Consider the following 27432-nt stretch of genomic DNA (forward strand, 5'->3'; position numbering starts at 1 on the left):
TGGCTTCACTGCCTAAGCTTGGCTGTCTTGAAACTGGCTCTGTAGACCAGGCTGGCCTCAGACTCAGAGATCCACCAGCCTCTAGAGTGCTGGGATTACAGGTGTGCACCACCACACCCTGCTCTAAGCTTTTACTGAATTCCTTTTCACATGTTGGAAAATTAGGTGGGTGACATCTTGCCCTGAAGTCACCACTCTCTTTATTCCATTTCTTATTCTGTTTGTCTCCTTGATCACAAGATTTAGCTCCATTCCACTTTCTGGTACTCCCTTTCTCCTCAAATTGTACATTTCATTTTTTTCCTTGCTCAACTTTTCCCTTTTCATTATAAATCTTTGTAAGCCTGAACACTAATAACCACATGACAGAGTCTATACTAGGCTGTTTGAGATTTCCTCTGCCAACAAAATTAATCCAAATCTCTTCACTTTAGCCTCAGACAGACTCTTCAGACAAGGGCAAAAGCAGCCATATTCTTCACCAAAATATCACACAGACAATCTCTAGGTCCTCACAGTTCAAATAACTCCCAGTACCACTGTCTTCCATGCTCCTGTTATTATGGCCCATAAAGCAGTGCTTAAAGCATTCTACTGCTTTCCTAACCCAAACACCCAAAGACCAAATTCTTCCAAACAAAAGCATGGTCAAGCCTATCACAGAAATACCTCAGTCCCTGGTACCAACTTTTGTCTTAGTTAGGGTTTCTATTGCTGTGAAGAGACAACATGACCATGGCGATTCTTATAAAGGAAAAGATTTAACTGGACTGGTTTACAGTTCAGAGGTTTAGTCCCTTATCATCATGGCAAGACATGGCAGCATACAGGCAGACATGGTGCTGGAGAAGGAGCTGAGAGTCCTACATCTTGATCTGCAGGCAACAGGAAGTAGTAAACTGTGACACTGTGCATAGCTTGAGCATAGGAGACCTCAAAATCCACCACCTCAGTGACACACTTCCTCCAACAAGGCCACACCTCCTAATAGTGCCTCTCCCTTTGGGGCCATTTTCCTTCAGACCACCACAGCTGTCTTCAGCAACAGTGCTTTACCATCAGGTTGTAGAAAACCACCAATAGCCTTGGCAAGAGTCTGTGATGTTGGGGAGTTTCTGTAGAGACCCTGTGGTAAAGGACATGACAAGAAGTAACCCTTCCCTTGCACTGGATGTTTTACTTGGTGGCATAAGCTACCTAGTTGGGGCATTGTCTCCCTTATATTTGGTGTCACCATTTAGATTTCTTTCTTATATGTGTCTATCTTAGGAAGCTTCTACAGTAGGTTTCTATATGTTTTTTCAAAAGCCTTTTAGTGTTAGTTGTCCCTCCCCATGTCTCTGCCTTTACCCTTCACTCCCATCTCCTTCCCTATTTAATTCTCCTATTCTTTTTTCCTTTATCTCTCCATAACACTATATTCTGTTTCCCTTCCTTGGAAAGCCTTTCCTCTCTCCCCAGTCCTTATGAGATACCTGACCTCTATGTTATTTGTTTTGTAGCATACATTTCAAAAGCTTAAAAGCTAATATCCACATATAAGAGAAAACATAGACTATTTATCTTCTGAGATGTGAGGTTCCCTCATTCAGGATGATTTTTTCCAGCTTTATTCATTTATCAGATGGATATCTAGGCTGTTTCCAATTTCTGGCTGTTATGAATGGAGCAGCAGTTAACACGAATGAGCAAGCATCTCTGTGAGTAGGATGTAGAGTCCTTTGGCTGTATGCCCAAGAGTAGAATAGCTGGTCTTGTGGTATGTCAATTTTCAGCTTTCTGAGGAACCTCCATACTGATTTCCATAGGGTGTGTACCAGTTTTCACTTCCACTAGCAATGAATAAGTGTTTCCCTCTCCCTACATCCTCACTAGCGAGTGCTGTCATGTGTTCTATTGACCTTGGGCACTGACTTGGGTAAGTGGAAGTTTCACAGTAGAGTTTTTTGGGTTTTTTTCCCCCAAGAGTTTCTCCGTGTAGCTTTGGAACCTGTCCTGGAACTTGCTCTGTAAACTAGGCTGGCCTCGAACTCACAGAGATCCTCCTGCCTCTGCCTCCTGAGTGCTAGGATTAAAGGCGTGCGCCACCACTGCCCAGCTGTTTCACAGTAGTTTTAATCTGCATTTCCCTGATGGCTAAGGGCATTGAACATTTCTTTATGTGTTTCTCAGCCACTTGGTGTTTCATCCTTTGTGAATTCTCTGTTTAGATTGGTACCTGATTTTTTTAATTGGGTTATTTGTTTTCTTTATGTTCAGTTTTTTAGTTCTTTGTATATTCTAGATGCTACCCCTCTATTAGATGTACCTTTTTCCATTCTGCAGGCTGCTGCTTTGTCCGAATGATGGTGTCTGTGGCTGTACTGAAGCTCTTGCGGTTCATTAGGTCCCATTTATTAATTGTTAGTCTTAATGCTGTGCTATTGGTGTCATGTTCAGAAAATCCTTTCTTTTGCCAATGAGTTCAAGACTATCCCCCACTTTCTCTTCTATCAGATTCAGAGTATCTGGTCATATGTTGAGGTCTGTAGTACATTTGGAGTTGAGTTAGAGGCAGGATCATAGATGTGGATGTATTTTCATTTTTCTGCATGCAACCATACAGTTTGACTAGCATCATTTGTTGAAGATGCTGTACTCCTCCAGTGCGTATTTTTGGCTTCTTTATGAAAAACAAGGTATCCATAGGTGTGTGAACTTATGTCTGGGTCTTCAATTCAATTCCTTAAATAAACATGTCTGTTTTTATGCCGGTACCATGCTGTTGTTATTATTATAGCTCTGTAGTCCAATTTGAGATCAGGATAGTTTTATCTCTAGCAGTTCTTTTATTATTCAGCATGTGTGTGTGTTTCCATATGAAGTTTAGAATTGCTTTTTCAACTTCTGTGAAAAATTGTATTCCAATTTTTTGGGGGATTGCATTGAATCTATAGATTGCTTTTAGTATAATGGCCATTTTCACATTTATTAATCCTTCCAATCCATGAGTATGGGAGATCTTTCCATTTTCTGGTGTCTTCGTCAATTTTTCCTTCAATGTCTTAAAGTTTTTATTATACTTGTCTTTCACTTTCTTGGTTAGAGGTGTCCTAATTTATTTTATTTATTTACTGAGGCTTATGAAAGGTGTTGTTTCTCTGATTTTTTTCTCAGTTTGTCATTTATATATAGGAAGGCAGCTGATTTTATGGGTTAATTTTGTACCCTGCTATTTTCTTGGAAGTGTTTATCAGCTCTAGAAGTTTCCTGGTGGAATTTTTAGGCTTTTTTATGTGTAAAATCATTTCATCTGCAAATAAAGATATTTTGACTTGTTCCTTTCCTATTTTTATCTTCTTGATATTCTTCAGATGTCTTATTGTTCTAGCTAAGACTTTAAGGACTATATTGAATGGGTATGGAGAGAGTAATCTTGTTCCTGTTTTTAGTGGAAATGTTTTGAGTCTCTGTTTAAGTTGATGTTGGCTGTAGGCTTGCTATAAATTACCTTTATTACATTGAGGTATGTCTCTTATGTTCCATATTTTGCTAGGACTTTTGTCATGAAGGGATGTTGGATTTTGTCAGAGATATTTTCTGTATCTAATGAGATGGTCGTATGGTTTTTTTCTTTCAGTATGTTAATGTGGTAGATTACGTTTATTGATTTACATAGGTTGAACCATCTCTCTATCTTAGGGATGAAGCCAACTTGATCATGTTAGAAATCTTTTTGATGTGTTCTTGGATTAGGTTTGCAAGTACTTTATTGAGAATTTTTGCATCCCTTTGTATTCATAAGGGATATTGGGCTATGATTTTATTTTGGTTGGGTCTTTGTATGGTTTTGGTATCAGGTTAATAGTGGCTTCACAAAAAGAAAGAGGAAATGACCTTCTGTTTCATTTTTGCAGAATAATTTGAGGAGTATTGGCATTAATTGTTTTTTGAAGGTCTGGTAGAATTCTGCACTGAATCCAACTGTTCCTGGGTTCTTATGGTTCTGAGACTTTTAATTGCTGCTTCTGTTTCACTAATGCTTATGAGTCTATTTAAGTTGCTTATTTGATCTTTATTTAAATTTGGTAGGTCATATATCAAGAAATTCTGTGATATTTTTTCAGTTTTTGAGTTTGGTAGAATACAGATTTTTAAAGTATGTCTTATGAATCTCTGAATTTCTTTGATGTCTGTTGTAATGTCCCACTTTTCATGTCTAGTTTTATTAATTTGGATCTTCTCCCCATTAATTTTAATTAATTTGGCTAGGGAGTTGTCAATCTTGTTGATTTTTCTCAAACTCTTCATTTATTTTTTTTTATTTCATTTCATTGATTTTAACACTGAGTTTGATTATTTCTTGCCGTCTGTTTTTGTATGTTACGTTTTCTTGTTGTTCTTGGGAGTTCTGGTGTATCTACGTCACTAATGTGACATCTCTCTAGATTTTTGATGTAAGTACCTAATGCTATGAACTTGACTCTTAGAACTGCCACCATTGTGCGCAACAAGTTTGGGGTTCTTGTGTATTCATTTCCATTCAATTCTCTCTCTCTCTTTTTTTTTTTTGGTTTGGTTTTTTGAGACAGGGTTTCTCTGTGTAACTTTGCGCCTTTCCTGGAACTCACTCTGTAGCCCAGGCTGGTCTCGAACTCACAGAGATCTGCCTGTCTCTGTCTCCTGAGGGCTGGGATTAAAGGCATGCACTACCCCGCCCAGCTTTAATTCAATTCTAAAAAGTTTTACATTTCCTTCTTAATTTCTGTCTTGACCCATTTTTTTTTTCATTTGGTAGTGAGTTAAGTTTCCATGAGTGTGTATACTTTCTGTTGTTTGTGCTGCTGTTGATATTCATGGTGGTCAGATAGAATGATGGACATTATTTCAACTTTCTTTTTTTTTGTGATATATATTTTTTATTTTACAATACCATTCAGTTCTACATATCAGCCATGGGTTCCCCTATTCTCCCCCCTCCCACGCCCTCCCCTTACCCCCAGCCCACCCTCCATTCCCACCTCCTCCAGGACAAGTCCTCCCCCGAGGACTGTGATCAACTTGGTAGACTCAGTCCAGGGAGGTCCAGTCCCTTCCTCCCAGACTAAGCCAAGTGTCCCTGCATAAGTTCCTGGTTTCAAACAGCCAACTCATGGAATGAGCACAGGACTTGGTCCCACTGCCTAGATGCCTCCCAAACTGATCAAGCCAATCAACTGTCTCACCTATTCAGAGGGCCTGATCCAGCTGGGAGCCCCTCAGCCTTTGGTTCATAGTTCATGTGTTTCCATTCATTTGGCTATTTTTTTTCAATAATTGAGTAAAACTGAAATTTATTATATGCCACAGTCGTCCTAGGGACCTCCATGCTATATATATAGCCTCTATGGTTCTATGGGTTGTGGTCTGATTGTTCATTTTATATCTAGAATCCACCAATGAGTGAGTACATACCATAACTGTCTTTCTGGGTTTGGGTTACCTCACTCAGGATGATTTTTTCTAGTTCCATCCATTTGCCTGCAAATTTCATGCTTTCATTGTTTTTTTCTGCTGAGTAGTACTCCATTGTGTATATGTACCACATTTTTTTCATCCATTCTTCCGTTGATGGGCATCTAGGTTGTTTCCAGGTTCTGGCTATTACAAATAGTGCTGCTATGAACATAGCTGAGCATGTATCTTTATGGTATGTATCCAACTTTCTTATATCTGTTAAGACTTGTTTTGTTTCCGAGTGTGTGGTCAATTTTGGAGAAAATTCCATGAGGTGCTGAGAAGGTATATTCTTTTGTGTTTGGGTGAAATGTTCTGTAAATATCTGTTAGATCCATTTGGTTTATAATGTCAGCATTTCTCTATTTAGTTTTAGTCTGGATGACTTGTCTATTGTCAAGAGTAGGGTATTGGAGTCACCCACCATTACTATGTGAGGGTCAGTATGTTATTTTAGCTGTAATATTGTGTCTTTTATGAATATGGGTGCCCTAGTGTTTGGTACATAAATGTTTAGAATTGCAATATTCTTATGGTATATTTTCTACTTAATGCGTATGTGGTGTATTTCCCTATGTCTTTTGATTAGTTTTTGTTTGAAATCCATTTTGTTAGTTATTAAACATTGCTACACCTGCTTGCTTCTTGGATCTGCTTTCCTAGAATTTCCTTTTCCATCCTTTTACCCTGAGGTCATGTCTATCCTTGATGATCCTTGTTGGATGAAGCAGAAAGGTGGATTGGTTTTCTAATCCAGTCTGTCAGACTGTGTCTTTTGACTGGGAATTGAGACCATTAATATTGAGAATTATTAATGAAGGGAGCTTCTTGATTCCTATTACTTTGTTTTTCTGGTGTTCATTTTTCCCCTTCTAATTTATTGTTATAGAATTGTTTATTCCTTGTGTTCTCTTGGGTCTAGTTAACCTCTTTGGACTGCAGGTTTCCTTCTAGTGCTTCTGTAGAGCTGAAATGATTGATAGAAATTGCTTATTTTCGTGTCTCTATGTGTATATGTGTGTGGAATATTTTTCTTCATCAGTTGTGAATGGTAGTTTTTTGCTGCGTATGGTATCTGGACTGTTATCTCTAGATTCTCAGTTTGTTGAACATCTGTCCAGGCCCTTTTGGCTTTCAGAGTTTCTGTTGAGAAGTCAGGCATTATTTTTATTAATGGTCTTTATTATTATTATTATTAACATCCTGACTGTAGTTTCCCCTCCCTGCTCTCCTCCTAGCCTCTACCTCCTGCCTCCTCTCTTGCCCCCCCCCCCCCATCTAGCCCTCCTCGGTTTCAATTCAGAAAAGGGCAGGCCTCCCATGGATATCAACCAAACATGGCATATCAAGTTGCAATAGGACTATGCCACCTCCCCATGTATTAAGGCTGGTCAAGGTGACCCCCATATGAGGAATAGCACCCCAAAAGCCAGTAAATGAGTCAAAGACAGCCCCTGCTCCCACTGTTAGGAGTCCCCCAAGAAGACCAAGCTATACAACTGTAACATATATGTAGAAGACATAGGTCAGCCCCTTGCAGGCTCCCTGGTTAGCAGTTCAGTCTCTGTGAACCCCTATGAGCCCAGGTTAGTTGATTCTATGGATTTTCTTATGGTGTCCCTGACCCTTCTGATTCCTATAATTCATCCCGTCTTCCCACAGGATTCCGAAAGCTCCACCAAATGTTTAACTATGGATATCTGGGCCTCTGCATCTGTTTCTGTCAGTTGCTGGATGAAGCCTCTCTGAAGACAATTGGTTAGGCACCAGTCTGGTCACAGGAGATGGCCAGTTCAGGCTACATATCTGCTATTGCTACATGTCTAAGCTGAGATTATCCTTGTAGATTCCTGGGAGGTCTCCTTGCGCCAGGTTTTTACCTGACCCAGAAATGCTCTTTCAGTACTCTCCTCCTCCATTCCCGCCCACAACCTGATCACTCAAGATCTCATCCCCACCCACCCTCAGTCCACTCATGAAATCTCTTCTAGTTACCCTTCCCAGAGAGATCTGGAGTTCTTCTTGTTGCTTAGCTTCTCTGGGTCTGTGGACTGTAGCATGGTTATCCTTTACTTTACAATTAATATCTAATTATAAGTGAGTACATACTGTGTTTGTCTTTCTGGGTCATCTCACTCAGGATGATTTTTTTCTACTTCCATCCATTTAGTTAAGTGTTATTCTATTGGACCTGCATTATATGTGACTTGGTCTTCTTCCCTTTTGGCATTTAATATCCTTTGTTGTGTACATTTAGTGTTTTGATTATTATTTTTTCTGGTCCTATTTAGTGTTCTGCATGCTTCTTGTACCTTGATAGGCACTTTCTTCTTTAGATTGGGGAAATTTTCATCTATGGTTTTGTCAGAAGTATTTTCTCTGGCTTTGATCTGGGTCCCCCCACCCCCTTCCTCTTTCTTCCTATTATTCGTGGGTTTGGTTTTTTCATAGTGTCCCAGATTTCATGGCTTTATTCCTTATTTATTTATTTACTTATTTGGTTTAATGTTTTCTTTGCCTGAGTTGTTCAACTCCTCCGTGGTCTTCAATCCTGAAACTCTATCCATGTTGTGTAATTTGTTGTGGGGCTTTCTGTGAGGTTCTGAGGTTTCTGTTTGGCTTCTAAGTTTTTCATTTACAGTTTTTTTTTCAGTTTGTGTTTTCTTTAGTGATTCTGTTTCTACTTTCATGTCTTGAAATGTTTTCATTATTTCATTCAACTGTTTATGTCTTCATTAAGACATTTACTCATATCCTTCTTAAGGTCCTTGAACATATTCATAACTTATATTTTAAAGTCCTTGTTCTATGCCCAACTAAATTGCATGTTTCAGGGTCTACTGCAGTAGGTTGCTGGCTCCTGGAGAAGACACATTATTTTGGCTGTTCATGTTTGTGTTTTTGCTGGGAACTAGGCATGCTTGAGGTGTTTCTTGGCATTGATATCTGGTCTTGTCTTTGTTGGGTGGGTGTTTCATTCTTTGGTGCATTTGCCCACTGTGGATTCTCGGCAAGTATGGTAGCAGTCAGGCCACAGTAGAGAGTGTGGGCAGCTGGAAGAAAGTCTGAGAGGGGCAGTAGTGAAAGAGCCAGGCCACTGGGGTTTGCACTAAGAGGCAGCGGGAGTCGAGGTGATGTGGGAGGAGGGCTTCCTATAGGCAGCCTGCACAGAGGTGATGTGAAAGGAAGGAGCTCCTGTAGGCAGGAGGCATGCAGCAGGGCTAAGAGTGAGCCTGGGAGCTCAGAATGGAGGCCCGGAAGGATAATGAAAATTGCTATCTGCATCACAGCACAGTGTAGCCACTGGGTTTCTTAGCTACCAGCTTCTTAACTAGACCTTATTTGATCTAGGAGAACCTGAATAGGTTGGTTGAATCTAGGCCAGAATTGGAAGACAGTAGTTTCCTTAAGGAGTTAAAAAAAAAAAAACAAAACAGAAGAGTAACTTTTACCCAAAATTACATTTATATATTCATAATTTTGGAGGGGACATTTGCTGCTGTGGTCCATGTGTAAAGGTCAGAGGACAGCTTCTTCCACCATGTGGGACTTGAGGATTGAACTCTGGTCATCTGGCTTAGTGGCAAGCTCTTTTACCTGCTGAGCCATCTCAATGGCCCACATTTAAGATGTAGAATTAAAAAAATTCGTTATCATCATTGTTTAATTCTTAAAGCTGTACTAGATTGTGACAGATGGAAAAGTTTGACAGTTGTGCAAAGTGGTACAAGAACACAGATGGCTCTTTAGACAGCTGTGAACACTCAAGTGACTGTGGTATTCACTTGATTAAAGGGTAGACACTGAAAGTGCGGGAGAGGCACCATGTCAGGCTGAGTGCCTTTCTATTTGTAAATACTAGTCTTAAAATACTATTCACAAGCTTCAAATCACCCAGGGAGGCTGAGGCAGAAGGGTAAGTATTGTTATGTTGTCCTGGGTGGCATACCAGACCTTTTCTCAGAAAGAAAATATGCATGCATGCACACATGCGCTCTCTCTCTCTCTCTCTCTCTCTCTCTCTCTCTCTCTCTCTCTCTCTCTCTCTCTCTCTCCCTCCCTCCCTCCCTCCCTCCCTCCCTCCCTCCCTCTCTCTCTCTCTCTCTCTCTCTCTCTCTCTCTCTCTCTCTCTCACACACACACACACACACACACACACACACACACACTTCAAATGATGAGAAGAGACTCTGCTGCTCCAATAACAACTTGGAAATCCTTTTTGCTCTTAAGTAGTCAGTACACTTCATTTCTTTGAAAGCTAAGAAGCTATTGAAAGTCTTGGCTTGCTATGTGCCTTCTGGTTTCAGGGATTCGTTTGCGGTAATACAAGAGATGAGAACTGCCCTTCCTAGGTCAGTCTACACAGAATCGTGCTGTGTAGTAGGTTTTACAGTGCCGTCACAGCAGTCAGCAGGACTCTATAAATTATGACATGCCACTTTACATATAGAGCTGAACGTTTATCTACCTGGGGTCTGTTCTTGGGGAGTTCCTTTTAAAAATGAAGCAATCCAGAAAAAAAATCCTAATTGCAAAGTCTAATTTTAGAATTGCACCTTGGTGAGGCAGGCAGGGTCTTGCTTGTTTCTGCCATCCTGCTGTCTCCACCTCCCATCTCTCCTTAGGAAAGCTGGGATGATTGTAGATGCTGCTTTTGAATGTGGGTTTCATAGCAGGCTTTTCTCCCTCTGAGCCACTAGAGAGATGAGTAATGCCATGTCACTTTGAGTTTAAAATTCATTCTTGTAATTTTTCAAAACATCTTTGAAAATATGAAAGCCTTCCTGAACTATAATATGAATTTTGATGCAAGGTAATATTCTTTATTATTCAGTAATCCATGCCAGTGGTTGTTTGTTTTTAAAGTTTGATATTAAATTGGGCACTTTGTATTTATTTTGGCTTATAACTGAAGAAAATGGGTATTGTTCTTTTTATTAAATGTGTTTGTGCATTCTCTCACACTCTTGCATGTGTGTACATGCATGCATGAATGCATGCACCTGTGTCAAAGCATGTGTGTGTAGGTCAGAGGACAATTTGTGGTAGTTAGCTCTTTCCTTCCATCATGTAGGTCCTGGGGATCAAAATCAAGTTTGCAGGCTTCACAGCAGGTGTCTTTACCCACTGAACCATCTCATCAGCTGTGGTATAGTTTCCTGACTGATATTCAGTAACTAACTTCTGAAGAAGTAGCTTGGGGATGATAACTAAAGCAGTTACATCTTGAAATCACGTGGGGTATGCTAAGAGTTTGGCAAAAGCTAACCCTTTCAATTCTTAGGATTACTAAAGTCACTGCAGAGAGCAGGTGGGGAAACCTCTAGGGAATTTGTGGTCTTCTTGCCTTTTGATGCCTCTTTCTTTGTATTTCTCTGGAAAAAGCATTTTCTTCCAAATCTATGTCCTTCGTTTTTCCAAACAGTAAATGCAAAAGTGTTATGTGTGTTTGTATATTGAGTTGAGAGGCTACATTGCCAACACCCTGTCTTTTTTTTTTCTTCTTCTTACAGAATTTACCATCTACTGTTGTAGCTCATGTTCTGAATCCTCAACCTGGAGAGAAGATTCTAGATTTGTGTGCAGCACCTGGGGGCAAAACTACACATATTGCAGCATTGATGCAGGACCAGGTGAGAATGTCTTCATGGCAGGCTCCTCTCAGATAGTTACCATGGCCACTGAAAGTAACCTAGGTAACAAGGGTGTTTAACTGAAAGACTCTTCAGCTATGTCATTTCTACATTCAGTACAGTTGACAGTTACTTGTGAGGCCAATCTCGAGATAGTCCGTTTGCTAATACAATTATAGACTTGTTCCTTATAGACTTTTTAGCTGAAATATTTGAGACCTTTTCATGCTCTTAATTTTGAGATGTTTGTACTTAAATGAACTACTAAGATATAAACTGCCATTAAAATTAATTTGAGAGAATATTATCAGTGTTGACATCGTATGTATGGTCTGTATGCACAAATATTCTGTATCAATAAACAGATTCACATATATGTGAATGTTCAGTTGTGTATCTACAAAAGAATATAGTCCTGATAGTGTTTCCTTATCACAAATGTAAGTCTGATCCTGGATAACTTTCATCCAAATTTTACTGCATTTTTCTCTATGTGTGTGTGTGTTCCAAAGAGCTTTCTTTTTATTATGGGCTGCTTTTCTCTGTGTTCAAAACTCATTAATGTTGTTCTCATTTTTCTTCAATTGAAGAAACACAGCCATTTGTTGCTGCCTTTCTTGTTTCAGGCTTTACAAAACTAAATGCTTGCTAAAATGTATTGTGCAGAGAATGGGGCAGTGCAGTGAGACTGAATTCAAGGAGTGTGGGTACTTTGATAATGTTTGTGTGCTAATGGGGATATTCAAGTGAGAAGTTGAATACATCGGGGAGAGAGAAGAATGACTGAAATAACATCTGAATAGGAGACATGGACTAGAATTTGACGTGCAGGGGACGTTAAGTGGTATCATGAAACAGTTAACTCTACAAACAAGAAGGAAAATCCCACACATGAGTGTAAGTGCTGGTGAAATGAACACATGCCCCAGCACTGGGCACTCACACGCTTGTTCAGTTTTCTCAATGAAATAGGAAGAAAAGTGAACAGATGTGAAGAGGATGGGGAGAGATGAGAATTTTGAGGTGTGAAATATCAGGCTAGGAAATTGAGTGCAAAAATGAGATAGGGGGGCTGGAGAGATGGCTCAGAGATTAAGAGCACTGGCTGCTCTTCCAGAAGTCATGAGTTCAATTCCCAGCAACCACATGGTGGCTTGCAACCATCCATAAAGAGATCTGGTGCCCTCTTCTGACATGCAGGTGGATATGCAGACAGAACACTGTATACATAATAAATAAATAAATCTTTAAAAAAATGAGATAGGGACACATCCACTTTTTACTAAGGGGTCAGAACTTTATGGTGAGGTTAGTTGATGTGATTCATGCTCTTGGCTGTGTAGGGGTGGGTGAGAAATTGACAGAACTGATTTAACCATGGCAGAGATTATAAATCTGCAGCAGAGAAGCATGGTGTGTATATAGTTAGGGAGTGACTGATGTGGTACAGGATAAGATGGTTGAGAGTGTAGCCTGTACATGGAGCACTTGGGAGGCCAAGGCGTGATGATAGCTGGTAGTAAGTCAAGGGTTAATTTATGGAGTATTTAATGTACATACTTTTTCAGTTTACTCAGAACTTAGATGTGATTATCAATATGCTTTAAAAACGTGATGATCTGCCTATAATTTGTGATATGTTGGTTGTATTTGTTAAAAGCAGTTTGCTTGGGCGTGGGTCTAATGCTGGGGATTGAAACCAGGGCCTTTGTACAAGCCAGGCAAGTACACTTAAGAAGCTGTACTCACTAGACATTTTATCTTCTCTAGTAAAATCTTTCCAAAGAGAAAGAATATTTATAAATGAATCCATTTGCAATGATTTTATGATTCTGCTTAAAAATACAGTGCCCTGGTGGCATAAAACTAAATGTTTGTTGAGCTGAGGCAGTTTAGGGGATTGGGCTAGTCTGAAGGGTCTAGTCATGCACCTGGTCAGCTGCAGATAAACTGGTGCTTCTGGTAATGTGGGATGAGCTCATTTGCTTGGTTTTTATGGTTTTTTCTTAGCAAGCAACCTCTACTGAAACAGCTAAGATGCCCTGCCTCTCTGGTCCATGTGTTTCTCTCCCCTGCTAATATCTGAGGACCTGCCAAGCAAAGGGCAGTAGTTGAGGCTGTTGTCAATTGTCCAAACACTTTTGTGTATCTTCTTATATCCTGTGCACCATCTTGCTGTCAGCCAAAAATAGTAATATGGCCTAGTCCTAGAGTGGAAGGTTGTGTTGAATACTTCAAGTTTTCTGGAGCTTTTATTTTTTTTGTTATTAGTTAAGCAAGCATATACATGCAGCTTCTAGACTTGTGCATTTGTGAACGTGGCCAGGAAAGTTTTTCTTTCTCTGTAGTGTAGTTGAGCCTTATTTGGCTTTTTTTTTTTTCCTTTTTTTCCCCCCTACTTTTCCTGTTCAGGTCACCTTAAATGCCAAGGTTTTGCCTATGCAACCTGTTTGTCAAGGTATTGGATTTTTTATTTTTAAGCCCTGATGATAATGAAATGTGACCAGAAAATTTCTGTATTATAGTATTGATACACGAAACATGTAAGGGTGATATATATATTTTAAAAGACAGGAAAATATACAGAAGAGTTGATCCACCATGTACGCACTGTTACTTAATAGTGTGTTTCAAAATCTCACCCAGATGACTCAGTATGTTCTTAAAACTGTGACTATATGACTTTGGCTTAAGTGTGATTGGTTAATATATCTTAAGTTAGTTTCGTTATGACATTTCCTTACATATTTGTCATTATACTTTGTTTTTCTTCATCTCCTTTATCCCTTGCTCTTCCCATCCATCTCTCATGCTGTCCCCCTTTCCCCACAAATTATCTTTGCTTCTGCTTACATGTCACATAAATCCCATTACTCTTTTTTCCTGCCTCCCACTTTCTTTAAAATTGCTTTGTCTATTCTTATGGTCCCCTTCTACTTTCATGATGAACACACACACACACACACACACACACACACACACACACACACACAAATTCTGCATATGGGAGAAACTATGTAATACTTGCATTTTTTAATATGGCTTGTTTTGCTTAACATAATGATATCTTCTTCCATCCATTTTCTTGCAAATGTCATTCAGTTTTCTTTGATTGTATTTTCTTGAGGATTTTTGTCTGTGTTTATCAGAGAAATTGGTCTGTAGTTTTCTTTGTCATGCTCTACCTGATGTTAGCACAAGGACAATCAATACTGGCTTCAAGAATGAGTTTGACAGTGGAAGAGTTTGAGTAACATTGATTTTAGCTCTCTTTTAACAGTTTGGTAGAATTTAGTATGAAGCTTTCTAGTTCTGGGTTTTTCTTTGTTAGAAGTCTTTTTACTGCTTCAATCTCAGTGGTTGCTATGGATCTGCTTAAGTTCTTGAATTAATTTTAGTAGATCATATGTGCTTAGGAATTTACCCATTTATTCTAGATTTGCTAGTCTTTGGAACATAAGTTTTCACAGTATTCTTTAGTGAGCTTCTGTATTTCATTGCCATCTGATATAACATCCTTTTTTTCTCTTTAAGTGTATTGAGTCTTGATCTTTTGGAAGGGCTTGTTTATTAATCTTGTTCATCTTTTCAAACAACTTTTGGTTGAGTTTATGTTTTATTCTTTTAGACTCCGTTTGATTAATTTTTGCCCTTTGTTATTTCTTGCCTTTGTGCTGAACTCATTCTTACATTCCTGAGACCTCAAGCAGTATCATGAAGTTATGTAGTTGAGAACTCTGATCTCTTTTAAATGTAAATGCTCATAGCAAAAACCAACCAAAAATGTTCCTCTTCACAGAGTTCTCTTAGCTATGTCCTAAATGTTCTGATACGTTTCCTTTTCATTTTAATTTTTTTCTAATTAAAAAAAAATCCTCCTTGATTTTTTTTTCAATGGTGTACTGGTCACTTGTAACATGAATCTTAAGTGGTCTTATTAGTAAAACACTCAGTGCCAGCTATTGGGGTAAATTCTGGAAGATCAAAGAAACAGAACAAGCCACAGGTAACCTTACCTTGCCAACTTCTCAGCCGATCCTGTTTTCATGAGATCCTGTTTCCATGAATCTTCATATTGAAAGCTTCTGAGTCCTCACCCGAATTGGTCTCAGCTGAACTGCTGCTAAAAGCCTAACAGCTTAAAAGGCTATAGTTCCTGGTCCTTATGCCTTATATACCTTCCTGCTTCCTGCCATCACTTCCTGGGATTAAAGGCGTGTGTGTCTTTCCCAAGCAAGACATGAGATCTCAAGTACTGGGATTAAAGGTGTGTGTCACCATGCCTGGCCGTTTCCAGTGTGGCCGTAAACTCACAGAGATCCAGATGGATCTCTTCCTCTGGAATGCTAGGATTAAAGGCAATGTGCTACCACTGCCTGACCTCTGTGTTTAATATAGTGGCTGTTCTGTTCTCTGACCCCCAGATAAGTTTATTGGGGTGCACAATATATCAACCCCAGTCACTCACAAATGGATTTTCTGTTTCCATGTATGTGAGCAGTATCTGTAGTTGCTTTTATTGATTTTAGCTCTGTTGTAGTACAATCTGATAAGTTACAAGAAATTAGTTTGACTTTTATATTTGATAAAACTTGGTTTGTGGTTTAGAATATATTGATTTTAGAGAAGATTCATGGGCTTCTGAGATGAATGTATATTCTGTTTGTGTTGGATGGGATATTTTTATAGGTACTATGTAGTTAAGTCCATTTGACTTATGATGCAGTTTCACTCTGGTTTCTTTGTTGATTTTTAGTTTGGATAATTTATCTAAAGACTAGAGTAAGACATTTAAGTCTTCTACAGCTGTTATATGAAGACCCGTGTAGCCCTTCATGCTGACTAATGTTTGTTTTATGAAGTTGGTGGTACATATGTATTTATATGATGACATCAACTTGATTAATTGGTCCTTTCATAATGTGCAGTGGCCTTCTTTATCTATTCTGATTAATTTTGATTTACACTCTGCTTTGTCAGATACCAGAATGCGAGCTTGCTTTCAGCTTCCTTTTGCTTGATGGGTTGTACTTCATCATCTGAGCCTTTGTGTATGGTTATCTTTGCGAGTGAGATATGTTTCTTGGGAACAGCAGATAATATGTAGTTGGATCTGAGTTTTTTTATCCAGTCAGCTAGTCTGCCTCTCTATTGGTGTGTTAATGCACTTATATAATTTGAGAGATGTGTATTAATTTGTTTTACATTCATTTGTTCAGGACTGGTGGAATGAATGTTCATGCAGAGGTTAGAAGTCTTATTGGTTTCTCTCCATCCACCAAGCCGGGTTTGGCAGCAAGTGCCTTCTTTCCTGCTAAGCCATCTTGCCAGCCCAACTAATTCTTGTAATTTTGTTGGTTGTTTTCTTCTTTGTTGGATTGGTGTGCCTTACTTTCCCCCTTTAACTACCAGGGTTATGCTAAGTAACTGTGTTATATGATGGATTTCTTCCTAGTTCTCCTTTTTTTATCCATTCCTCTTAAGAAATTGATCCCTTCCTATTCTCTCTTGGTTGAGACTGTTCTCTTCTGTAGGTAGTGTTTTTTTCTACATCTTCTACAGTGCTTGTTAGTGGTTTTGAGTTGCTTCAATTTGTGCTTATTTTGAAATGTCCTTATTCTCTAATTTTAATAATTTTATTAGATTCATCAATATTGTTTGGTAGTCATTTATCTTGAGGGCTTGAAATATATTATCCTATGTTTTCTTGGCTTTTAGGACTGCTAGTGAGAAATCTGTGTTATTCTGATATGGCTGTCTTTGTAGCTGACGAGGTTTTCCTTTGTATCTTTTAATATTGTTTCTTTGCTCTTGATGTTGACTGTAAGAAGTTATGGAGAGATTCTTCTCTGAGCAAGTCTAGTTGGGTTTCCAAATAGCTTTTTTTGTCCGGATTCCATTTCAATCTCTGTATTTGGGAAGTTTCCTGCTGTAATTTCATTGAATAGATTATTTTGATATTATGAATGCTTATCTCAGATTCTTCAATCCCATGAATTTATGGTTTGGTCTGTTTATTACATGTGTTATTAAATGCTGAAGTTATGCTGTCTTTATTTTAAACTGATGTTGGACTTTAATATTTCCTTGACCCTTTTCTCCATAACTGATAATCTTCTGCCTCATCAAAACTATTGGTGATGCTTTTCAGGTATATTTTATTTGATTCACTGAGTTTTTATTTTATTTTTTTAATTTAATTAATTTATTTATTTTTTAATTTTTCAAGACATGGTTACTCTGTGTAGTTTTGGTGCCTGTCCTGGATCTTGCTCTGTAGACCATGCTGGCCTCAAACTCACAAAGATCCACCTGGCTCTGCCTCCCGAGTGCTGGAATTAAAGGCATGTGCCACCATAGCCCAGCTATTTTAAATATCAGTTTCTTGATATATTTTTCTTTCATGTTCCTTTTTCTTCCATAACACCTTTTCCTTCATTTTGGTGACTTTCCTGTATGTCTTGGGTTGAATTAATCTGCCTGCTTGTTTCGTCTTTGATTCATCAGTCATTTTGCAAGCAAACTTCTGAAGCTGTCCTCCTGCATCTGGTGTTTTCCAAGCCCCATTGCCTGGCTTTGCATGTTTCTTGTGTATCTGTGATATGATTTGTTCATTGGTTGGTCTGGACAGCTCTGCTTTTCTTTGGGGATCTTATTGAACAGCCTCCTAGTGAAGGCTTCTTTTCTACTACTGCCTAGAGAAGAAAATGATGCCTTGCTGGAAGAGCAACAATGTCAAACCATGTAAGATATAGAAATACCCTTAAAAATCTATTGGAGCCATTGGTATTTATGTTATCAATGATCATGAAAAAGAAAAATGCTAAAACTTACACAGAATGACAGAAGACGCTACACAGTTAAAAAAGTACTTAGCATGAGTGCAGAAGTAGTGAGAAAACAGAGAACTATGAAATTAAAAGGTACTGATGGAAGTGTGGGATGATCAGTGAGGTCGAAGGGTGTGGAGAGGAAGGGGAAGATGAGGAAGTGAGGTTTAGTGAGTGGAAGGAAGTGATCCGTAGTGGAGAGACACGCTGTGAGAACAAGGGAACAGATAGCACAGGATAGGTGAAACACAAGAAGTAAGGTTTCCCATTAATGAGGTGCTTTAACGGCAAGTTAGATAGAGGGAAGCTGAGGAGTAAAAGTGGAAAGCATAAATTTTTATTTTAAAAGGTAAAGAAGAAATGTTAGTGTAAGTATCAGCACTTACTTACAAATCAGGATTCCTGATATGGTCAGTGGGAATGAAAACCAGGCCGAATTGGAGGGGTCTCAACAAGACTGAAGCTGAGACAAGTTTATTCCAAGCAATCGGGCTTTTTATACCCCTATCAAAACAGAATAACATGGTGGTTGCCAGGACAGTGGTGGTTGTAATTGATACAGGGCATATAAGAATAATGTCTAAGACTTAATTGTCCATCAAACTTCTGCATGTGTCAGTGACTTCTAAGGGAAACAGAGACACAAGTGACCTGCATGCTTCACTGCCTGTGGGGGTGCCTCAGTTTCTCAGGAACTGAAAGGCACACAGTGCTCCAGGAGCCATGGACTCTACCCTGAAAAACTTGTGATGAACGCCTCTTAAGGCAGCTAGCCCAGGCCAACTCCATGATTCCCTCATGCTATAAAAGAAAACAATTGGAGGAGAACAGGACACAAAAAAGAATAAAACACAACAAAATAGATTTTTCTAGTAATAAAAAATGTATTAGAGCCGGGCGGTGGTGGCGCACGCCTTTAATCCCAGCACTCGGGAGGCAGAGCCAGGCAGATCTCTGTGAGTTCGAGGCCAGCCAGGGCTACCAAGTGAGTCCCAGGAAAGGCGCAAAGCTACACAGAGAAACCCTGTCTCGAAAAAACCAAAAAAAAAAAAAAAATGTATTAAAATGTGAAATAAATTCATGAAGGGCTATAAAAAATGAAATGTTTTAAAACGAAATGAAGTGAAAATAATGCTAAAAAGTGCTAAGAAGAAAAAAAGGAGGCAGAGGGGACAAAAGAAAAGAGAAATTGTTGGAGTAGTTTCTGGAGTCCTTGAGACAGAGACTAAGGGCAGTGAGTGGGTCAGATGAGTTTGTGGCCTCTTGTCTTTACCCTGGTTTATTCTGCTGTTGAACCCGTATTGGCTCCTGATTCCCACCAAGCTCTCTTGGCTTTAGTAGCTTCCCTTTGCACACCAGGTACCTCAGGTGGCCACCTAGCTTTGCAGTCACATGTGGGTATCTTCACTCTGCTGAAAGCTCTGGATTTTATCTTTTGCTATTCTAGCTGAGGGGTGTCTCCCAAGCACACTGGGGCTGCGGGAAAGAACCACAGCTCTAAGATCTGTACAGGATGAGGACGTGTCTTCATACTTTCAAAACCTCCTGAGTCATAATCATCTGCACTCCAGAGTTCTTGAGGATCTACAACACTGAGGGGTGCTAGGTGGCTCTTGAGGTCCAGCCACCCTTTGACCTCAGGCTCAGTCCACCAGACACTACTGCTATTCCCACTCAATGACATAATGCCTGCCTGCAGAGGTTCTGGTGCAAGACTCCTGCAGCCTACACTTTTCAGACTCTCAGCCCCTGGCCCTCCTGCTCTGCCCAGCCAGCCCCCAGGCCCGTAGCAAATTACATTTAAATTCCCTGACATATGGCCATTGCCTGCTCTCTGGGCTCAGGGTAGCTCATTTTAAATAATAGCATCCTTCTTGAGATAGCACCCAGGGAGTCCTAGGGAGTGACAACGGGGAGTCCCCTCCTCTGCTGACCACCAGAGGCACTGCCTCAGCAAAAACTGCTCTAGGCTTTGTCCTAAAAGTAGGACTGCCAATCTTTCTTCACCAGGTTCACCTGGGGATCATGCTGCTGGGCTGTGTTCCTTTCACTGCCTTTGTGGCTCTGACCCTCTTCCTCATCCCTATTTGGAGAGGAGCCTTTCCTTTCCTGGCTTTCTTAGGGTTTCTATGGCTGTGGAGAGACACCGTGACCACAGCAACTCTCATAAAGGAAAACATTGAAGTTGAGGCTGGCTTACAGTTCAGAGATTTAGTCCATTATCATGGAGAGAAGCATGGCAGTTATGCAGGCAGACATGGTGCTGGAGAGGAGCCGAGATCTGGATCCGCCGACAGCAGGAAGAGAGAGTATGCCCCTGGGCCTGGTGTGAGCTCCTTAAACTTCAGAGCCCACCCCCAATGACACACTTCCTCCAATAAGGCCAAACCTATTGCAACAAGGCCACGTGCCCTGATCCTTTCAAATAATACCTGTGAGCCTATGGAGGACAGTTTTATTCAAACCACCATACTGGCTCACAAAACTTGAGAGCTGCTCAGTTGCCACCTGATCCTGGTGTCTTATGCGAGTGTTTGAACTTTATGCCTTTTCAAAGCATTGTTGCTGTGGTATACAAAAGTTTGGGCCAATGATATTCTCATCTTGGTTACCATAGTTCAAAGAATTTTGTGAAACTTGAAAATATTAAGACGAGGATCCACTTTACAGATACTCATTTGTATGTAATCCCTTGAAGCTAGATGTTTCATATTGGAAGCTCACTCTTCCCAAGGTAAGCAGTCACTCAAGATTGGTGGTTTATGTTTACCTTCAAGAGTGTTTCTAAGCTTCTTGAAAATATAGAAAACATTTTTTTTCAATTTGATTTCTGTAGATTAAAGATAGGCTACGTGGAAGAACAATTGACAGGTATGTGTTTGTTTCAAGGAAAGACTAAATATTTAAGGAATTGATTTTTCAGTGCTTGGAACTGTCTCTGGGACCTGTGCTTGCTAGGAAACTCTCTACCCCTGAGCTAGACCCCTCAGCCAATGTAAATTTGATGTACATTTGGTAAAAGATTTCAGCAGGCCTGGGAGGAAAGCAGGAGACCACAGTTTTACACTAGTATTTTGTATTGCTGATTTTCATAACTGCTTTGGATTTATGCTTTATTTTCATTTTTTAGGGAGAAGTAATAGCACTGGATAAAATAATGAATAAAGTGGAAAAATTAAAGCAGAATGCTTCATTATTAGGACTTCATTCTATCAGGGCATTTTGCTTTGATGCAACAAAGGCACTTAAACTTGATATGATTGATGGCACAGAAGGTAACCTTGTTTTTCTTGTTCCATGTTTTCTTCTCATAATTACATGTACTCATTGGATCTTGATACAGTTATCAATGTGGAATGACAGAAAGTAATTAAGATAACGTATTAGTGTCTATGTAATGTTTAATGTAATGTCTGTGTTGATGTTTTAATGTGATAATGTTTAGGTAGCAAGACACTCAAAATTTACTCTTGACAGCTTTGAAAAGCAGTATATGTTATTACTAAGTGTAGCTAGAGTTTTCCTGCCTTGCCCAAAGTCAGGACAAATCTTTGTCACCCGCCAGTCCCACAGCCGCTCAGACCCAACCAAGTAAACACAGAGACTTATATTGCATACAAACTGTATGGCCGTGGCAGGCTTCTTGCTAACTGTTCTTATAGCTTAAATTAAACCATTTCCATAAATCTATACCTTGCCCCATGGCTGGTGGCTTACCGGCGTCTTCATATGCTGCAGGTCATGGTGGCAGCTGGCAGTGTCTCTCCGCCTCAACCTTCCGCTTCCCAGAATTCTCCTCTCTCCTTGTCCCACCTACTTCCTGCCTGGCCACTGGCCAATCAGTGTTTTATTTATTGACCAATCAGAGCAATTTGACATACAGACCATCCCACAGCAACTAAGTGTAGAATCCTGTTGTGCACTAGGTCGTAAAAACTTACTCTTCCTGTCTGGGTAAACTTAGTAACTTTTCCACAGTATCTCCCTGTCCTTCCCAGCCATTCCCCGATAGCTACTGTCTCTCTATCTACTTTAATATGTTCTGCTTTTTAGCTTCCAGATACAGTTGTCTTTTGGTGCCTGGCTTAGTTTCATTTAACATACTATCCTCTGGATTCTTCCATGCTATTGTAAGTGGCAGATTTTTTTCAAAGCTGAGTAATATTCCATTGTGTATATGCACTACATTTTTTTCATAACATTTCTTGTTGGTAGACTCTTGAGTTGGTTCTGTAGCATTGCTTTTATAAAAAGTGTTGAAGTGAACACGGGAGTGTAGATAACTCACAACAGTTCCCATTCATTTATTCCCACTATCAAGCATGATTGCTCTATCACACAGCTGTTGTATTATTTATTGTTTGAAGAACCATGCCACTTCATTAGTGGTTATATTAATTTATGTTCTTACAACAGTACATGTGTTCCCTTTCTTCTCCATGCTCTCACCAAATTACCTTCTAGTTTTCTTTTGATAAGTACTTCCTCATAAGGGTCAGGTTGTATGTCTTACATTAGTTGTAGTGAGCGTCTTTTCCGTATACCCACTGGCCAATCTTCTTTTGAAGAGCAATTAATGGCAATCTAAAATCTTTCCCCCTTTGGGTTGTGTACGATAAACACTATGTTGTTTAGTTGCTATGATAAAACACTGACAAAAGGAAACTAGAGAAAGGTTCCTTTTGCTTCACATGTGGAGGTGTACCCTGGGTTTCTAACCTCCCGTCATGGTGTACTCTGTGCTAATGACTTTTCCATAACAGTGTAGTCTGTCTTAATGACTTTTCCATCACGGTGTAGTCTGTCTTAATGACTTTTCCATCATGGTGGACTCTGTGTTAATGACCTCCCCATCATGGTGCGGAAGGTGTGTGCAGTGTCAAGTGCTTCTCCAGCTGTTGCAGAAAGAGCAGGAGGAACTGGTCACATTACATCATAGGTAGGAGGTAGAGAGAGAGGAATGCTGCTTTCCACTTCTTTGTCCTCCTTTTCCTCCCAGACTTCAGCCCAGGGAGTGATGCTGCCAGGTTTAGGGTGGGTCTCCTCTCCATTGAAACGTCTCTGAAATGCCTCCACAGACACACCCTCACTGACACTTCCTGAGGTGTGTTTCTTAGGTGACCTTAAATCCAGTGAGGTTAAAGTGATGAACCATTATAGCAATGAATAGTTATTTTTTTTTGCTTTTAGTATGTATGACTACTCTTGTTTTTTGTCTGAAATATTGAATCCATTTTATTCCAATAAATAACTGAGTGGCAAGACTTGAGCCATTTGTTCCGTATTTCCTAAGTGATTTATAGATGAGCTTGCTTTCTGTGTTGCTGCCTTCTTTTGTAAGTAGGTGTGTTTCTAGTGTGCTGTTGTAATCTTCTGCTTATCCATTGTAGGTTTCGGTCACCCAACTTACTAACTTTACTGTAAAACATATCCCTCACAGGCCATTTGAAGCTGATAAAGACTGCATTTTGCATTAAAAGCTCAAGATTTTTTCTTAGTTCTCCATTTTTATTTTGTTTTTATTGCATAATTTGTATATTTCTATATAGTGTATCCCTAAACAAATTATTGTAACTTACTCTTTTTGGTGGTTTGGATGAGATGTCTCTCACAGTCTCAGGCATTTGAACTTCTTGCCTTACTTTTTATCTTTTTTCCCTTTTTCCTTCTGACTATATATTTCCAAATAATTCCTCTTTGGATGCACATCATTTTTCTTCTACTCAACGAATTTTCTCTTTGACACTCTTACTTGTCTTTCTGTTCGTTATAGTTTTCAGCCCCATTTGTTGAAGAGTCTGTCTTTGCAATGCACATTTTACACCTTTGCCAGAAGTGAGGTAGCCATAGCTGTGTGGGTTTCAGACTTGTGCTCTGTTCCTTGGGTTGGTGTGGTTCTGTGTGCCTTTGTCCCAGTGTGCCTCTGTCTTTGTAGCTTTGTGGTGTGATGTGAAGCTGGTTGTAGCTAGAGTTTTCCTGCTTTGCCCACAGTCAGGACAAATCTTTGTCACCCGCCAGTCCCACAGCCGCTCAGACCCAACCAAGTAAACACAGAGACTTATATTGCTTACAAACTGTATGGCCGTGGCAGGCTTCTTGCTAACTGTTCTTATAGCTTAAATTAATCCATTTCCATAAATCTATACCTTGCCACGTGGCTGGTGGCTTACCGGCGACTTCACATGCTGCTGGTCATGGCGGCATCTGGCAGTGTCTCTCTGCCTCGGCCTTCCGCTTCCCAGAATTCTCCTCTCTCCTTGTCCCACCTACTTCCTGCCTGGCCACTGGCCAATCAGTGTTTTATTTGACAGACAGACCATCCCACAGCAGCTGGTATTACTAGCATTGGCGTTTCTGTTTAGGGTTGCTTTGGCTATTTGGGTCTTTTGGCTTCTGAATGAATTTTAGGATTGGTTTTTCTGTGAAGAATGTCATTGGAAATTTGATGGTTCTGGTATTGAATCTGTGGTTGTCTTTGTAGAAAAGAGCCATTTTCACAGTAGTATTCTACCAATCCATGAGCATGGGTGGTCTTTCCATCTCCTAGTGCTTTCTCTGGGGTTTTAAAGTTAGGAAAAGCTTCTGGTAAATAGAACATATGTGTTCTTACAGTATATTATTATAGAAGTTTGTATTTGCCTTTCTGGCTTTGTTTTGTTTTCCAAGACAGGGTTTCTCTGTTTAACATCCCTAGCTGTCCTGGAACGTGCTCTGTAGACCAGGCTGGCCGTGAACTCAGAGATCCCCCTGCCTCTGCCTCCCACCATTAAGCGCACCGTCTTAGCTTCATGTTTGTTGCCGTAACAAAGTATCTGACAGAAACTTAAAGAAGTAAATATTTAATTGGGCGTTCAGTCCATAGTGGCAGGCAGGGCATGATGGATCCCAACAGTCCATTGTGGCCACCAGTAACCAGAGCAAAAGGGGATAACATCTAGGGCAAGATACTGTCTCTAGGACCATTCCCCCAGTGTCCTCCAGCTAGTCCTCCCTCTTGTCTTCTACCGCCTCCCAACATTAGGAATTAATCAGTGTCTTAGATTAGGGCCCCTGTGATTGGATCTTCTATGGAAATAGCATCACAAACATACCCCAAGGTATACTTTACTAATGTCTCAGGTATTTCTCAAACCAGTCAAATTGGCAAGAAATAACAGCCATCACAGTTTATTAGGAACGGTGAGATTAGGCATTGCCATCACCCTCATCAAATTACAGGTATAGTAGTGCCCTATAAAGTGTGAGTCAGTTCTGAATTATAACCTGTTATTGGTTTGTCAGAGTGCTAGGCCCTGCAAATACGGAGCTTCAGGAACATATTCAGAACAAACTTGTAGTTTGCACGGACGTTCTTTGTGGAATTGCAGGTTTCTCAGTTTTTAGGCAATTGTTGAGAGTTGTATTTCAGATGAATTATATGGTCACAGAATAAAAAAAAATGTACAAAGTATTTCAATAGCTAATTTAGTATAAATTTAAATCAGTGAGAGAGCACTTATATGAAAATAAGCAGTAGGAAGAACAGGGTGACTGAATACTTGCAGGCTGTAAAGCAGAAGGGAAACTGGAGACCTAGAACTGCCAGCTGCCGGGGGAGCACTGCTTAGCTGCTGCAGGAGCCTCCACACGGCAGGGACCACCTGAGATGTCATCACCTGTAGAGGGCGCTGGCTGCTCCAGACTGGTACTTAGAGGAAAGGGTGGAACTTGCGGTGCCAAGGTAAAAAGGACTGTGAAGGTTTTGACAAGAAAACAGAGGATGAGGAGAAACTGTTCTCCATACCTGTTGTCTCTCCTTCCCCCACCCCATCACATCACTCCTGGACCTCCTGTTAGTGGCTCTTGCAGCCAGCAGGCAAGTATGGTAGTCATTTGCATCATTTGATGATGACTTCACACTGGGAACCACTTGAAGGAATGAAAGCAAAATTTTAATAGTTGACATTTATGTATTTGAGTTAAAAAACTAAAGCTATGAAAATAGATTGTGGAAAATATTCTTAGAATATTATGGGAAAGGTTCCTATCTTCTGTGTATAAGAGATGTTCTGTTCAGTAAGAGAAGGCAATGATTTCAGTAGGGAAAAGTTACACAAAGGATATACTTATTTAAAGGAAAAATACAATTGGTCAATAAAAAGGTATTTTGATGAGGATTTGGAGAAAGCAGGTACCCACACTCATGATAATGACAGTATGCACTGGTATAATGTGTGTGTGTGTGTGTGTGTGTGTGCACGCGCGCGCGCACACCTGCGCGAAGGGGTGGGGGTGGAGGTGGGTGGGGCCAATTATCAGTATGTATCAGAAAATAAAGATTTATTTGAAAAGTATTTTTTCCAAGACAGTAGAAGAAACAGAAAAAAAAAAAAGATTCTAGATTAAAGTGGGCTAAATTGATAATTGCTTGTGTCCTTACAGCCTTCTAACCAGATAAAAAGAGAAGGTAATTCTGGGTTTAAATAAAAGTGTTCAGTAACAATGCCAAACTTGCAGGTCAAGAACACAAGTTTCATAACTTTATCCAGTCACACCAAATACATCAGAAATTATTCATGAGCACACAAAGGGAAACTTGATGGACTGTTAACCCCAGGGGGCTAATGGATCATAGTAGACAGTAGCCATACACATTGCCATAAAACCAGGAGGATAAACAACAGCAGCCAGACCAGCATGCTTGACCAGAGCCAGGCAGGCTCTGACTTTTCGAGAGCTGCCTGCAGGGGGCGCTACCAAGGAAACAACTTCCGCTATGACTGATGACTGGAAGTGGTACTAGCTGCTGACTCTGGGGCATTATGGCTTCTAACACTGGGAGTTGAAGTTCTTCATTTGGCTTGGTGTGGTTTGTGTTATACTAACAAAACTCTCATCTACAACAACTGCATTTTAATGTTCTTACGAAATCAAATCTATATGAAAGAGAAGTAATTCTTAGCTTAGCCAAGGACTTGCTTAAAGGGAGAAAGGATTTTTCTTTCTTTAATATCTTGGATTATGATGTAAATTTCTTATTGTTGCTTCTATCTCAAGAGTATTCTATTCTTTTCGAGACCTATATGTAAGAAAGCAGATAATGTTTCGAATTCTCTTTTATAGGGGCGCCTCCATTCCTACCAGAATCTTTTGACCGAATCCTCCTCGATGCACCCTGCAGTGGGATGGGACAGAGGCCAAATATGGCTTGTACTTGGACTTTGAAGGAAGTGAGATCATATCAGCCACTGCAGCGAAAACTCTTTAATGTGGTATGGATCCTTTGCTGTGAAGAAATTGACCATTTCTAGTTCGGTGTTCAGTCTACCAAGACTATTGTGTGTAGCAGCAGCCTTCACTATGATCAAAGGGTAGATGGAGGCAATCAGGAGTCATGGGCAGAGACTGCATACATATAATTTGATATGGCCGCATTGAATATTTATTCAGCCTTAAAAGGGAGTGAAATTTGGTACATGTTACAATATAGATGGCCTTGGAGACTTTATACT

General features: G+C 39.9%; 1 protein-coding gene across 4 annotated transcripts in view; it reads left to right on the forward strand.

Moving 5' to 3' along the window:
- Window positions 1-27432, forward strand: part of Nsun6 (NOP2/Sun RNA methyltransferase 6) — a 62865-nt gene that overhangs the window by 28653 nt on the left and 6780 nt on the right. For all 4 annotated transcript variants that reach the window (XM_076572694.1, XM_042278076.2, XM_006989929.4 and 1 more), the window contains 3 exons: window positions 10992-11111; window positions 21072-21216; window positions 27044-27192. In XM_076572694.1, coding sequence (XP_076428809.1) covers window positions 10992-11111; window positions 21072-21216; window positions 27044-27192 — 414 coding nt within the window. The remainder of the gene's footprint in view (window positions 1-10991; window positions 11112-21071; window positions 21217-27043; window positions 27193-27432) is intronic.

This window comes from Peromyscus maniculatus, chromosome 5, assembly GCF_049852395.1.
Source record: "Peromyscus maniculatus bairdii isolate BWxNUB_F1_BW_parent chromosome 5, HU_Pman_BW_mat_3.1, whole genome shotgun sequence".
Taxonomy (NCBI): Eukaryota; Metazoa; Chordata; class Mammalia; order Rodentia; family Cricetidae; genus Peromyscus; species Peromyscus maniculatus.